General features: G+C 39.2%; 1 protein-coding gene across 1 annotated transcript; it reads right to left on the reverse strand.

Moving 5' to 3' along the window:
- Positions 1-14,638: 14,638 nt before the first annotated feature.
- On the reverse strand, positions 14,639-15,043 carry LOC143562458 (uncharacterized). Its single transcript, XM_077050247.1, has one exon. The coding sequence runs from the start codon at positions 15,041-15,043 to the stop codon at positions 14,639-14,641; it is 405 nt and encodes a 134-aa protein (XP_076906362.1).
- Between the last annotated feature and the right edge of the window lie 77 nt (positions 15,044-15,120).

A 15,120-nucleotide genomic window follows, 5' to 3' on the forward strand; every position in this document is an offset into this window, starting at 1 on the left:
TCGATCTATGCGCTTCGTCCATGATTAATTCACGAAGGTCATGGAGGGTCGGGATCCAAACCCGATTTTTGGAAGTAGAGAATTTCGTCCACGCGCTGTTCGAAATTCTTCTCATTGCCGTAAAGTCCCTCATTTTCCAATTGTTCCTCTTTCAACGCCTCACGTTGAGCGACTCGAATCAGGTCCGAAAGGTTCGACTGGACTATCATCCCCAGAGCTCGCATTCGCAATGGCTTAACCCGATCTTTCCTACTCAAGGCATCGGCAACGACGTTAGCCTTGCCGGGGTGATAACGGATGTCACAGTCATAATCGCTTCACAACTCGACCCATCTTAGTTGAATATGAGACTGCGGTCTCTTATCATCTATAAAATTTGTACATTTGCGTCGTACAAAGGATTATGAGTTGGGTAATGCTAAAAAATTCTTCAATAAACCGCTGATAGTCTCCGGTTAGTCCTAAAAATTGGCGCATTTCCTTTGGCGCCTTGGGTGTCTGCCAATTTTAATGGTTTCTATCTCATTTGGATCTATGTGAAATTCTTGTTGTTTTACAACATGACCAAGGGATTATGCTTTCTGTATTCAAAGTCACATTTCGAAAACTTCGCGTATAACTCCTCTTTCTTTAACACTTCCACCATTTTCCTTAAACGTCGTTCGTGTTCTTCCTTACGTTGCAAATATATCAAAATATCGTCAATGAATGCTATGACAAATTTGTCAGAATAAAGTTTACAGACTCGGTTCATGAGTTCCATGAACACTGCCGGCGCATTTGTTAGCCCGAACGGCATAAATAAGAATTCATAATGGCCGTAACGAGTCCGAAACGCTGTTGTTGCAACGTCCTCCTCTTGGATTTTTCATTTGGTGATAACTATATCTAAGATCAATTTTCTAAAAATAAATCGCCCCTTGCAGTTGGTCAAACAGATCATCAATTCGGGGAAGAGGGTACCTATTTTTGATTGTTAACTTGTTCAACTCCCTGTAATCAATGCACATTCTAAGGCTCCCGTCCTTCTTCTTCACGAATAATACAGGTGCACCCCACGGGGAATGACTAGGACGTATAAATCCTTTATCCAACAATTCTTGCAACTGATTGGATAATTCTTGCATTTCAGTTGGTGCAAGTCGGTAAGATACTTTGGCAATAGGATATGCTCCTGGTATTAGATCGATACTGAATTCGACCTGTCGGGTTGGCGGTAATCCAGGAAGTTCTTCTTGGAAAACTTGTGGAAATTCGCGTACCACCGGGATATCTTCTATATGTTTTCTTTTAAATCGTACACTTTTCTCTGTATCTAATCGCTTCATCGTCCGAAAGAGAGCTTCTAATCATCTTCTTTTCATATTTAATTTCAGCTTCATGTTGAGTTAGCCAATCCATGTGAACTATTACGTCAAAACTCTTAACTTTACTGGTCGTAGGTCAATAAGGAAAGGTTAATCGTTCCGAATAATAGGACAATTCCAAACAATTTAGTTAACCATTAGGGATTTACCGTTAGCGATTCTACAGTATAGGGTTCTATAGTTTCACTAATCGGTATCTTTCCAAATGATAGGAGGTCAATAGGAACTAACTTCTATCGACGACCATAAAAATATCACTGAAGCCTATTGATTTAAAACTACCACTTACTTAATACCACCTTTGGATCATGGCGTGCTTTATTCGAATTACTCACAAAAGCACAGCTCCTTGCTTGATCAGAGGTTGATGCTTGTCATGAGGTTCGTCTTCCAACGACCCCTTGGTTCAACTTTGGGCAATTTCTCTTGAAACGTTCTGTACTGCCACATTCATAGCAAGTACAACCGTTTGGCTTAATTTGATATCTTTGGATGGATTGTTATTGAAACTGTTGGGTTCGGAGTGGTTGTACACAAATGGGTTGGGGTTGCCGGTTCACAAGGCTTCAATTTGTTCTACAATTGGGGCATTACGTCCATCTTTACCATACCTGTGGCCTACTATCACAAGACATTCTTCTTCCTGCCGATAACCATATTTTCCACATTTAGGGAAGGACCCTTCATGCGGTTCATGTTTTCACACCAGAACTAGTCTTTAGTATAATTCTGGGTTGTAGGACCTACCTACTTATTCAAAAGCCTATCTTGCACTATACCTTTATCATTTCTCTTCTTTAACACTCGACGTCTCACCTAACGTCCTTCCAGTCCGCTTCCCATAGAGTCAAATATATCAATGCTGGCTTGTGACACAACCCTTTCAAAGGTTGTATATTTTACAGGATTGACTATACTCCTTATCGATGGAGTTAGTCCCCAATATAGCGCTCCATTCGCTTAGTTTCAGGAGTAATTAGCCATGTTACCAGACATGACAATTCCTTCAAACGATTAGCGTGTTCTAAATGATCAGCACACAACATTTCTATCTTCCATAGTTCAGTTTCCAATCTCTGAACTTAATTACTCGAATGAAAGTGCTCTAGCACAAGAATTTTAAATTCTGACCATATCATCTGAGTAATATTTTTCTAACTATAATTTTGTACCATCGTGTTCCATCACGATACAACATGATCTACCAACATATCTGTAGCATATTTCACTACACAATGTTCTAGGCTCTTACCAATATCTTTAACCATTTCGATCTTTTCTATCCACTTGCTAATCTATTCCTCCCTTTACCGTCAGTAAACTATTAATAATTTCCTTAACACAACCAACAAACATATCCTTATACCGGATCTAATTCATTACGACTACTATTCATGTTTAGTTTATAATTAATACTTGTAGTCATAATAGTATTCGGTGGGACATTATCACTCTTAGTAATACCACTAAGAATTGAAATATTCATATTCATGTGATTGCTCGATCTATAATTTTGCGATCACATTTGCATCAACACTAGCAGTGATCTGTGATACGACATTCGGTATCATCATCGGCTATCTTTGAGCAACCAACTGCATCATATCAATCTCCATCATTGGAGTTACTCTTTTTATGTCATTCTGCCATACCCATCCCGTACGCAGTAATCAATACTAATCTCACCGTATAACTCGTTACCAACTCAATCATAACAACATGTACACATACACACCAAATATTATCATACATATTACACATACCAATATCTAGTATATATGTCCCACAAATATAATAACATATGGAATTAACCTGACGTCGGTTAACGTTTAAATATGTTTCATAACCCTTGTCACCAACTGACATATCGATCTTTCTCAACAAAGATTAATGTTTAATATGCTTGATTTCAATATCCTTCTGCATGTCAGCATAACCGATACATGCTCATCGTGAGCACCAAACGATTACGTACCACGGAGTTATAATATCCGTGTCTATTTGTATACCCGGCATACACGGTATACCACCTACGAACGAACAACCGACTATGCTATAATGATTCCAACACCTCTTTGTGTATGGGTAATCATTCTATTCGAGTATACATAGGTATAGGCATCTAACGGATGTAAGGATAACATAGGGAGTTGCAAGGTTCGAGGTAATCGCGCAACCCATGTTGCCCTCAAATATTATCAATTACTATTATGGGAAACTCTATCACTTGCTCAGTCATTGTCCTCCGGCGTTCTAGGTTCGCTAATATCGGTAATTCTCGATCTGGAGGTGGTATGTCTCATATGTTTGAGAGTGTGAAATACACATATATATTTCTATATATTATTTTTATCTGCTCATTTATTATCAAATTTATTATTATTATTATTATTATTATTATTATTTTATTTTATTTTATTTATTTATTTATTTACCTTAATGGAATAGGAATGGGTTCAGGTACAGATCCGTCCGTACGTGAGGGTCGGCGGTTCGGGTGAATATAGGGGGTTATTAAGATATACGATACCGGTATTGGTAGGGTAAGGGATTTATTAATTTCGGTTGGGAGAGACGGTTACTAGATATTTCTGGCAAATGTCAAACGGGAGATCTAATTTGGTACTATCATAACTATGACCCGATAAGTCAGACTTATCATCAACCGATGCTCTAGAAATTTCCGCATCCTCGGTACTTATATTATTTCATCCCCCGGTTCCTTATCCGGGTCCTATTTCTCAATACATGTACCCACAAGATATGTACATATATATATATATACACATTAGCACGCATAAATAATATTATATACTTTACACATATGTTGCCATTTTTACCTATTAATGTACCCCGTGACTTCCCCTGAATTCCCTCGTGCGGACAAGTCTGTTATTATGTTCCGGACCATAATAACTCACTTGTCCATCCAAGTTCATCCAGATCTCGTCACTATAAATTATTAGTTGATATTCAGATCCTATAATACTTGAGCTACTGGTTATATTTTAGGTATCTTTTAAAGACATCCTAATTCTTTATAACCAATGGCTCTGATACCAACTTCTGTAACACCCCGAAACCGCAGCGGAAACGTAACCGGGGCGCCACAGACACCTCTGATATCAACCACATTGTTTATAAAGAAAACTGAATACATTAATATACTTCAAATTACATTATCTCATATTTCATTACCGTCTAGGTGATACACACATCATACAATACGATACATAATTCTATTTATTATAATGTATCCTAACATCCCGCACGCAAATCTTACACACATCAAGCACTTAGCACGTAAGCAATCACTTCATCTTAATTGTACCTGAAAAGCATGTGAGAAAACGGGTCAACTACGAATAGTTGGTGAGTTTCACAATTCGAGTAAACCATGATAAATCAATATCAAAATATAATATTATCGATGTAGTTATGCTGAGCCCACAAGTGAAACCTCTGTTAACCCAGTACTGTACCCGTTTCGGGGGCAATGTTAACCCAGAAACACTTCTAGGGACATCTGGGGACACTGTTAACCCAGTACAGTACCCTTTCCGGTGGGCAATGTTAACCCAGAAACACTTCTAGGGACATCTGGGGACACTATTAACCCAGTACAGTACCCATTCCGGGGGCAATGTTAACCCAGAAACACTTCTAGGGACATCTGGGGACACTGTTAACCCAGTACAGTACCCATTCCGGGGGCAATGTTAACCCAGAAACACTTCTAGGGACATCTGGGGACACTATTAACCCAGAAACACTTCTAGGGACATCTGGGGACACTGTTAACCCAGAAACACTTCTACGGACATCTGGGGACACTGTTAACCCAGTACTGTAACCATTCCGTACGATTCCCGTACAATCAAATATTTATAAATACACGCAAATCCATGTGTTCAGTATGTACTTAAACATTTCAATAGTAACTTGCTTTCCGCCCCGGGAAAATATTTAAAAACAATTCAGAAAAAGGGGCCCGTGAAACTCACCTTAGCACATGCAAGCAGGTAACAACAATCATTATCACTTAACACGTCCAATCTGTAATATGATCCCTACGATCGTTATTATACAATTATAGTTTATATAATCTTTAACTGTGTTAACCAGTACATCTGGGGACACTGTTAACCCAGTACTGTACCCATTCCGGGGGCAATGTTAACCCAGAAACACTTCTCCGGACTCAGATTGTGATATCGTTTAGAGTTCAAAAGTCAAAATTACTACTAGTTTGCTTTCCCCGTTTTGCGTGCCTAGCACGGATATCCGATTTTACGTTTCAAAATGAGTTTTGTCACACACGACCCGAAAATAGTTGTTGACTGATAATTTAATTAAAGTTGTGAAATTAGAACTCGGTTTAGACGCCCCGATTGGCCGCGGGACCCGTTTCCGTCTTTAGTGCACCGGAAACTGTTTTATCGGATAAAATTACCCAAATCATCCGAATTATTTTCGGATGATTTATTTTTACTTGTTTAACTCAGTTATATGAAAATAGTTCATTTTATGGTTTTTATACACCAGTCAGCTCGTTTAGGCGAGATTTACCGGTTTACGCGTTTTAAGCTTTAAAAGTTTGTTTTTATTTTCTTTTAGCACAAATAATTATCCGTTTAGTCTCGGATCTTGAAATTTTGCACAAATCACTTTTCGACAGTGGGGAATTTTATAAAAATATTTCCAGAATTAATTTTTATATTTATAATTTATTTATCTATTTTTAAACACCATTTAAACACTAAATATGTCGTAAATACCAAAACGACCTTAGAAAAATCCCAAATTTTTCCTGGATGACCCCTGCCATCCACATAGTCCCCTGTAATTTTTCCAGAACCAAAATCTCTTTTTACATGCCTTTTTCACTAAAACCGAGTTAGAAAACCCTAGAACTCGTTTAACCGAAAAGCCTACTTAGACTTCTCCAACTGACCTAAAATTTTGTGTGTGACTTTTACATGTTATATAAAGCTAATCTGCAATTTTCCAGAATTTTTCATGATATTTAACTATTTTTCACCATTTTTTGCCAAAACCGAGCATTAAATTCACCAAATATTCATCCTTTGTCCAAAAATTACCAAAATTTCGCAGAACTCATATTTTCATGTATTTAAAAGCTCTGTAAAATTTTATGACCTAACTCTAAACCCTTCACAATCTGTCCAAAAATTCATAACCGAACATAAACCGAATATACCTTTTGATCTCCGCCACTACAAGCTACACACTCGTCTTTCCGCCCTATCTACCACTAAATACAGAACCTACAACCAACATACCACAATACCAAGTAAGTTACACTCACAATCAAGCCTCTTACACTATAGTTTCGGTTATTGTTTCAAAACTAAAGTTTAAACCGTAAAAATTCGTTTTGGGTTCGTTTAACTCATTTCTTAGACCAAGATCCCTTGTATAACCCGTATACATCACTTGATCATGCAAGAATCTGTTTTCATCTTTGAAACCTCATTTTCTTGCAAATAAACTCAAGAAACGAAGATGAACACGTACATAACTCGATTTTTACCTCGGTTTTCTTGCTAAAAATCTCGGGTTTTAGATCATGAAGTTGAGAGAAGAAGAAGATCTTGAAGGTTTGGTGTAAAAAAAAAAATGAAAGGCAAGGGGGATAACCCCCAAGGCCGATCGGAAATATGAGGGGGTGGGGTGGGACCCACCTTTTCATTCTTAGCCACATGTTTGGATTCTCGAAATCCGGATAATGTTTTGGATAATCTGGTTCAGTTCGTTTTTCGGTTAAATGTTTAATTCGGCTTAAAACGAGGCTAAAACGGTCGTTTTCGGCTTAAAAAATGAAATTTATATAAAACCGATTTAAAAACTTTAAAAACTTAAACCATGGCATTTATTATCTTAGAACATCATATTATTAATAGTTGCGCATCTTTTTCGGCTTGATCGATCGTCTCTTGCTCGGTTTGGTATTAAAGGTTTCGTTTAATGTACCGACGTACCATTAAATCGAAATTCTTTTTCTGTGCCGTACTTTACTTATCCCGAAGCATTAATGCTCCGTAAAATCACTAAATATTATAGATATCGTCTATAATTGAACCCTCGATTCGTTCGGGTTTCAATAACTATCGATCGATTAATCGCATATTCAATACGATGAATTATATATTCACGTACAATCAATACAGTAAACCATGTATTCTCGTATAATTACTATGGTAATTCATGTACCCGACATTAAATATAACGTAACTATTGTCTCCCGGTGAGGGTATACCTGGTTTCGTCGGAATCGTTACATTCTCCCCCCGTCGGAATCGTCCTCGAAATTTTACACGCCCACTATCCCCTTCCGAGAGATAGGTGGGGGTTTTTCCTTCAGAATTCACCCTCGCGTTACCGGTATAATCTGGTCCTTGCTGTGAATTCCACTTAATCTTAATCAATAAAGCTTGGTGTGTCCAAACTGTTTAGTTTTCCCGTCTACTATCTCTACGGAATTAGTTATGATATCAGGCATGTCTTCTATGAGTACCTCCATTACTGGTACTTTCGTTGCCTCGTTGCTTAAGTACTTTTCAATCCATATACATGGCAAAACATCAAGTATAGTACTTAGCCCCTGGAGTACTTTAATCGATAAACTAAATGACCAATCATGGAGATAGTCTCATGAGGTCCAATATATTAAGGAGCTATTTTCGGTTTTGCCAAACCTCATATCACCTCTCCAAGGTGATGCCTTAAAATGCCTTGTCACCTCTTTCCAGTGACAATGGTTTCCATTCACCATGGCTCAGATAAAATGTAATATGACCTGAAAGCACTTTACTGGTGGCCAAACATGAAAGCCGACATTGCCACCTACGTGAGCAAATGCTTGACTTGTGCGAGAGTCAAAATAGAATATCAGAAACCATCTGGTCTGCTACAGCAACCGGAACTTCCAACGTGGAAATGGGAACACATTTCCATGGATTTCATCACGAGATTACCCAAAACACCGACGGGATGCGATACCATCTGGGTGATCGTTGACCGGTTGACTAAGTCTGCACACTTCTTAGCATTTGCTCACGATGGAAAGACTGACTCGCATCTACATGAAAGAAGTAGTGTCTAGACACGGAGTGCCTGTCTCAATCATATCTGATCGAGATTCCCGTTTCACTTCGCACTTTTGGAAGTCACTATAGAGTGCACTAGGCACCCGCCTTGATATGAGCACAGCATACCATCCTCAGAGGGATGGGCAAAGTGAGCGCACCATTCAGACCTTGGAGGACATGTTGCGTGCATGCGTGTTGGATTTCGGAAAAAGTTGGGAACCTCACTTACCTTTGGTAGAGTTTTCGTATAATAACACCTACCACGCAAGCATTAAAGCAGCGTCGTTTGAAGCGTTGTACGGACGGAAGTGTCGATCACCTCTCTGCTGGGCAGTGGTGGGTGATAGCCAAATCACTAGTCCAGAACTAGTACTTGAAACCTCTGAAAAGATTGTTCAAATCCGAAACCGCATGGCAGCAGCAAGAGATCGCCAAAAGAGTTACGCCGACAAGCGCCGAAAGCCTCTTGAATTTCAAGTGAATGGCCAAGTATTACTCAAAGTCTCACCTTGGAAAGGTGTGGTTCGCTTCGGAAAGCGAAACAAACTCAATCCACGATACGTTGGCCCCTACCGGATAACTGAGTGCATTGGTCCGGTGGCGTACCGAATGGATCTACCAACGGAACTCAGTAGCGTACACAATGTATTCCACGTATCCAATTTGAAGAAATGCCTTTCCGATGAAACCCAAGCAGTCCCTTTGGACGAGTTGCAAGTTGATGAACAGCTACGCTTCATCGAAGAACCAGTTGAAGTTTTGGATTGGGAAACCAAAACACACAAGTACAGCAAAATTCCAATCATTAAGGTTCGTTGGAACTCGAGACGTGGACCGGAGTTCACGTGGGAACGCGAGGATCAAATGATGAAAAAGTATCCTCACCTTTTTGAAGGGTTGACCAAACACCGAAAACCGCGAAAGCCGTCAAAGCGTCAGAAATCACCAGAGGTATGAATTAAATTTCGGGACGAAATTTCTTTCTACTAGGGGATGATATGACAAACTGAAAATTTTTTTTTCTTGCTTTTTCAGACACCCATTGCAACTTAACTCAAATTTTCGGGACGAAAATTCTTTCAACATGGGAATGATGTGACACTCGTCAATTTCAGGTTAACTCCGTTAATTCAAACTCCGTCAATTCAAACTTAAGATCACTTGATCTATAACGCACATCTCATTACATTTAAACTAGGGTTTAAATGACGCTTGACAATCACTACGTATGTAGTCTTTCGGGATTGCACCGAAACGCAAACGAGTTGACGCAAACCATTGGTGAATAAACTAAAAACATCCAAACAATAATTATTTGATAATTATGTGGTAGGCTTATGTGCTATTTGATAATATTGTATAGAACATTAACTCAAGATGCAAACAAGTTACTTTATGCTAGAAAAGTAATAATTAAAAGTTGAGGGGCCTTTGTGTAACATATTATTATTTAATAATAACAAAACCCTAACCTCTTCCTCCCTCTCCCAAACCCGATCGGCCCCCTCACCTTGCTCCCTTTGGCTGCCGTCACATTACACACACATACACACAAGGATTTTCAAGTTTTGTTGAAGAATTAAGGTGATAGGAAGGTATAAACAACTATTCTATGCATTCTATATGTTTAATTTTGATTTTGAATGGGTTAATCCAAAACCCTAAGTCACGAAATTTATGAGTAAGATGAACTAGGGTTTGATTATATGCTTGATGATGATTTGCTAATGAAATTGATAACTAGTTGTGTTATTGTTGTTGTTAATCATTGTTCTTTGATTTTAAACTTACAAGAAATACCCTAACTATGTATGTAATGTGAGATTGATATGCATGGTTGGTAAATATTGTGTCTAGAGTGTTATATGCATGAATTATGGTTCATAATTGTTGTTATGTTGAGTTTTGATGTAAGCTGGTACTGGACAGATTGTTAAGTTTATGTTTAGACGACTATAACTGAATGTTAATGTGATAATTGGTCAAAATTATTAACACTACAGTGTACTAAGTTGAGTCTAGTTTCTATAAAGTCCAAGTTTGTAATTTTTGGACGGGTAAAAGTTAACTTTTATTATTTTACAAAACTGAAGTTCAAATCTGAATTGTGAGACCTGCTGTTAGGCTGTTTTGTAATTATCATATCTCATAAACTACAAGATCAAATGGGTTGGTTCCACTTCTGGAGGTTAACATGTTGAATTAAGAACCTAACCCAATTGGTCTTGCATTAATTGGAATTACCATTTAACAGGAATAACAAATATCATTCTGTTGCGCATAATTTTGACTGCTGTGAGTTTACTGTAATGTTTTGATCATTGTTAGAAATCTATGTGGAATAAAAATACAATAAAAATAGTTCCGGAAACCTAACTCATGGGTGTTTTTGTGACAATTTCTGATGAATTAATTGATATGTTATGATCTGTTGAATAGAGAAATCTTTCAAGTAGAAATCTGTCTTGATAAAACTAGCTGCTGAACTATATGAGAATACATGAAACGTGCTTGTTGCTAGATAATTGCTATATTTTTGACTAAATTGCCCTTGTGGGGAATAATTGCTAGTAATGTACAACATTAATACTTGACACGTAAGTAGTTGTTCACACATGTAACGTATCACCAATGTGTTTGTTGAGTCACACACAATTCACAAACGAAACACGAAACGTATCTTATGCATAGGTATTATGTGCCGAGTCTAGAGACTCAATAATAGTTCCAACACTTAGAAAATCTCATTCTTGTTTTAGAATGCTAGTGAGGATTTTCTGTGGCGCGCATCTCTTGGTTGACTTGTTTTTGGTTATCTTCGCAAACAGTGAGTTTCACGAACCCCTTTTACTCTTTTAAACGCTTTTTTCTTGGGGGAGATAACATACTCCAAAACGCTTTAGATTTTGTTATTAGTTATATATCACTTGTAAAGGCTAAGTGGCAAACGAAACAACTAAAGTCCTTCATAACATCGAACCGTTTAGTATTTGTATAATAGCGAGTCATTGTTGAGTAGTACTACTGGGTTTGACAAACCCCACCCAACGCTAAACTCGACTGGAGGTCGAGTGGGTGTAATCTTGGCTAACACGTTTTCCATGTTCGGGATAGACATGGTGGCAAGGCAATTGATAAACAGTCAGCTTCGGTGTCGAACACTTAGTAATACTTGTTGTATAGGCTAGCTACCTATCGATATATAATTGACTTAACATTATCTGGTAACGCAAACGCAAACGCAAAACGCAAACGCAAACGCTTTATTTATATATACTTGTGAACTCACCAACCCCGTGTTGACACTTTTAGTATGTTATTCTCAGGTAGCCGAGGCGGGCGCGCGGTATAGGATCATGCATTACCTTGAACTCTATCGTTTTTGTAAACTTGTTTTTAAACTGTTATCAATTGGGTATTAAGTCGTCCTGCGTGACGTAACACTTGGTTTATGATTTTATGCTTCCGCACTTATTTACACTTAAATGTTTTCGTGGTTTGAAAACTTTACTTATGGTTTGATTATAACTAATGATTCGGATCCTGTTAGTTCACACCCTCTGATGGTAAAACTCCGTTAGTGAATTTTGAGGGTGTGACAAGTAGGCTGCGACCTCGTGCGAACGACAAGAGCAGCAGCATCGCCACATTGGCCTCTCGGCGGCCAATGATAGAAAGAAGACATAGCCGGGCAAGGTTGCTGCACTTCTCGTGACCAGAATGTTGGCCCAAGATGGTATAAGAAACGGTCCTATGAATGTAGCGATGAACTGGGTCCCTGATGGACGACTCCACAACAGTGCTGGAGTGGGCCACGTGGTGATCTGTGCCCAAAAATGCCCGAGCTAGTCCTGCTGAGCGTGCAACGTGTAGCCATGAATGCTCTGCAGGAACTCCGGAGTCCGAATCTGCTCGGCAGTTTAAAATCCGGTGGCCACAGCGAAGTCAAGAACTGGCATCTCATAAAGAGGTTAACCCAATGAATATGACACCGTGTGTGGCTCAAGAAAATCGGTGGACGTGTAAGAAAAAGTTGAATAAAACTCACGTGTGAGCTCGACTTAAGGGATTGAGTCACTCGCAAGTACCCGCGTCCACTGATATGACAATAAACCATGTACCTGGGCGTCGATGCCCAAATCCCGCATCAGCGTCCAATCAAACGAACGGTGACGTAGAAGCTGCAGCTCTCGAATCCTGGTTAGCCACACGTACTCGTTTCCGAGAAAGCTGAACCAAAGTACCATGTGGTGGGTACGCTGTCCGTCACCCACAATATCCTCACGCTCGATGCTAAGAGCAATCGGAAGCTCCTGACCGTCAAACCGAATGACACGAGGAACCCTCTACTGTTTAGGGCGGTGCGGCTCGGGATTACCTCGAGGAGCCGCAATGGGGCCACGGTGGCCCGCGCCCTCTGGTCAAGTCCTCTGCCTCTTGCGCCCGACGACGCTATCAGACATATATGCAAAATCAAACATTCAAGTTAGACATGTCAAACTGTGGCGACGTCCGTATAGCATTTCGGTCGCTATCATCCCATACATAATAATATTAAAATAATAATAAAATAAAAATAACTAAAGACGAAAAAACGGGGACACCCTGCACGTATTTCTAAAAACCAGATCGTCCCGCCAGAATAGAGATTGAGTACCGATGGTACGATCAATTTTCAATGTAAATCCAAATCAACACGCATCCCCACAACTCTAATAAGAAATCTAAAACGGACTCGACTCGACTCGACTATTAACAAATATACAACTATTAATAAACTGACACGAACAAATTAAACACACTTACTGACTGTCTCGATTAAGGGACAAACAAACATATGAAATATTGGCAAAACAAGTTATTAAATGATGTGTCGGTTTTAGAATATAAAATATTAATAAAATATTCTTAAATGAAATTCAAAAAGGTCGTTTAATCTCGAAACATTACTATCATTAAATTAATGATAAAATAATGATTTTAAATTTTTGAATTTAACCCGACTCATCACAATGTTTACTTTTAGCAAAAATCGCCAACCCAATTCAACAAACTTTAAAAACCAAACCAAACTAACAAACCCGTCAACCAACTAAATTTCCATTTCTCCGACCAAAAGACAACCAACCTGGCCCTACTACGGAATCCAACAAACAATCAAATAATCACGACAACCTACAAACCCGGACCCCATGATTATCTATACCTGACATAATAAAATAACATTAAGTACATACCTCGATGTCAGAATACGAACTAGATGCAAATGAACAATAACGGCAGTGGCGGTGGACGGCAATGAACGGCGACAGCGGTGAATGACGGTGGTGATGGTGGTTGATGACTGATGGTTGGTCAACAGTGGTGTAATGGATAAGTGGACAAATGTGATTAGTGGTTGGTGGTGGGTGGAGATGGTGACAATGGTGGACGGCGGTGGTGGTTATGTGCGATGGTGAAGATGGTGATGGATTATGGTGACAGTGTGGTGGTGGATTATGGATATGATGAAGGATGACAGTGTTAAGATGGGTGAATTGATGTGATGATTGGTGTTCGCCGACGATGATGGACGGAGAAGAAGAAGAATGGGGAAAAAGAAGTGAGGAAGAAGGGGAGAAGACGGAAGGTTAATTATAATTTTTTTATTAAATCTTTTTCGCGATGGGTCAACCACAACTGGATCGCATATCGCCACCTACTTGGGTCCAATTAGGTTTTTGACCCCATAGCGCGATATGTGATGGGGCGTGGAGAGACGTCATCGCGTATCGCTATGACGTCATTTATGTCAGGATAACCATCTCCATCGTGATACGCGATGGAGTTGTTGATAAGCCCATCGCCTATCGCGATGGACATTTTCCGACCCGACCAATTTTTGGCATCCCGACATCACCCTGAACACGTATCTGAACTCAAAACATACTTTTCGTTCCTGGAAAGATGTGTAATTGACCAAACTCTTACCGAACTTCATGGAATTCTAACTCTTCAAACAAACATCCCCACACTTGATGTTTGTTGCACAAAACTCAAGAAAACAATCAATACAAGACCCAACAAAATGAAAACAAATTGGGCATACACTTACAAACCCCGGGTTGCCTCCCGTAAGCGCGGAATTTCATGTCTACAGCTCGACAGTGCCTCGAAATCTCAATTGTCTTCATAAATCGGTGAAATCACAATGAAACTCACCGATTCCTTGTCCTTCTCGTGAATATCCTTCAATTCCATGTATGGCTGCAACCTATAGCCATTCACCAATTTCCTCATGTGGTCATCAAAATCCTCAATCTCATATTGACCATGGTTTCCAACTCTTACAACCGAATATGGGCCCGTCCACTTACTTTTCAACTTAACCGGGAAGAGTTTCATCCTCGTTTTGTATAACCAAACCTTTTGGCCAACTTCAAAATTATTCAACCGAATATTAACATCATGAACTTTCTTCATCTTTGCCTTGTAAGCGGATGCACAATCATATGCCTCGTTCCTCAACTCTTCAATTTCACACAAAGCTAACTTCCTTGCCTTACCTGCATTATCATAATCCATGTTAACCTGTTTATTAGCCCAATACGCTCTTTGTGCAATCTCAACCGGTAAATGGCAATCCTTTCCATACACGATTC

This window comes from Bidens hawaiensis, unplaced genomic scaffold (genome assembly GCF_021521415.1).
Source record: "Bidens hawaiensis isolate Kalapana, Puna unplaced genomic scaffold, B.hawaiensis_p1.1 tig00021020_1, whole genome shotgun sequence".
Taxonomy (NCBI): Eukaryota; Viridiplantae; Streptophyta; class Magnoliopsida; order Asterales; family Asteraceae; genus Bidens; species Bidens hawaiensis.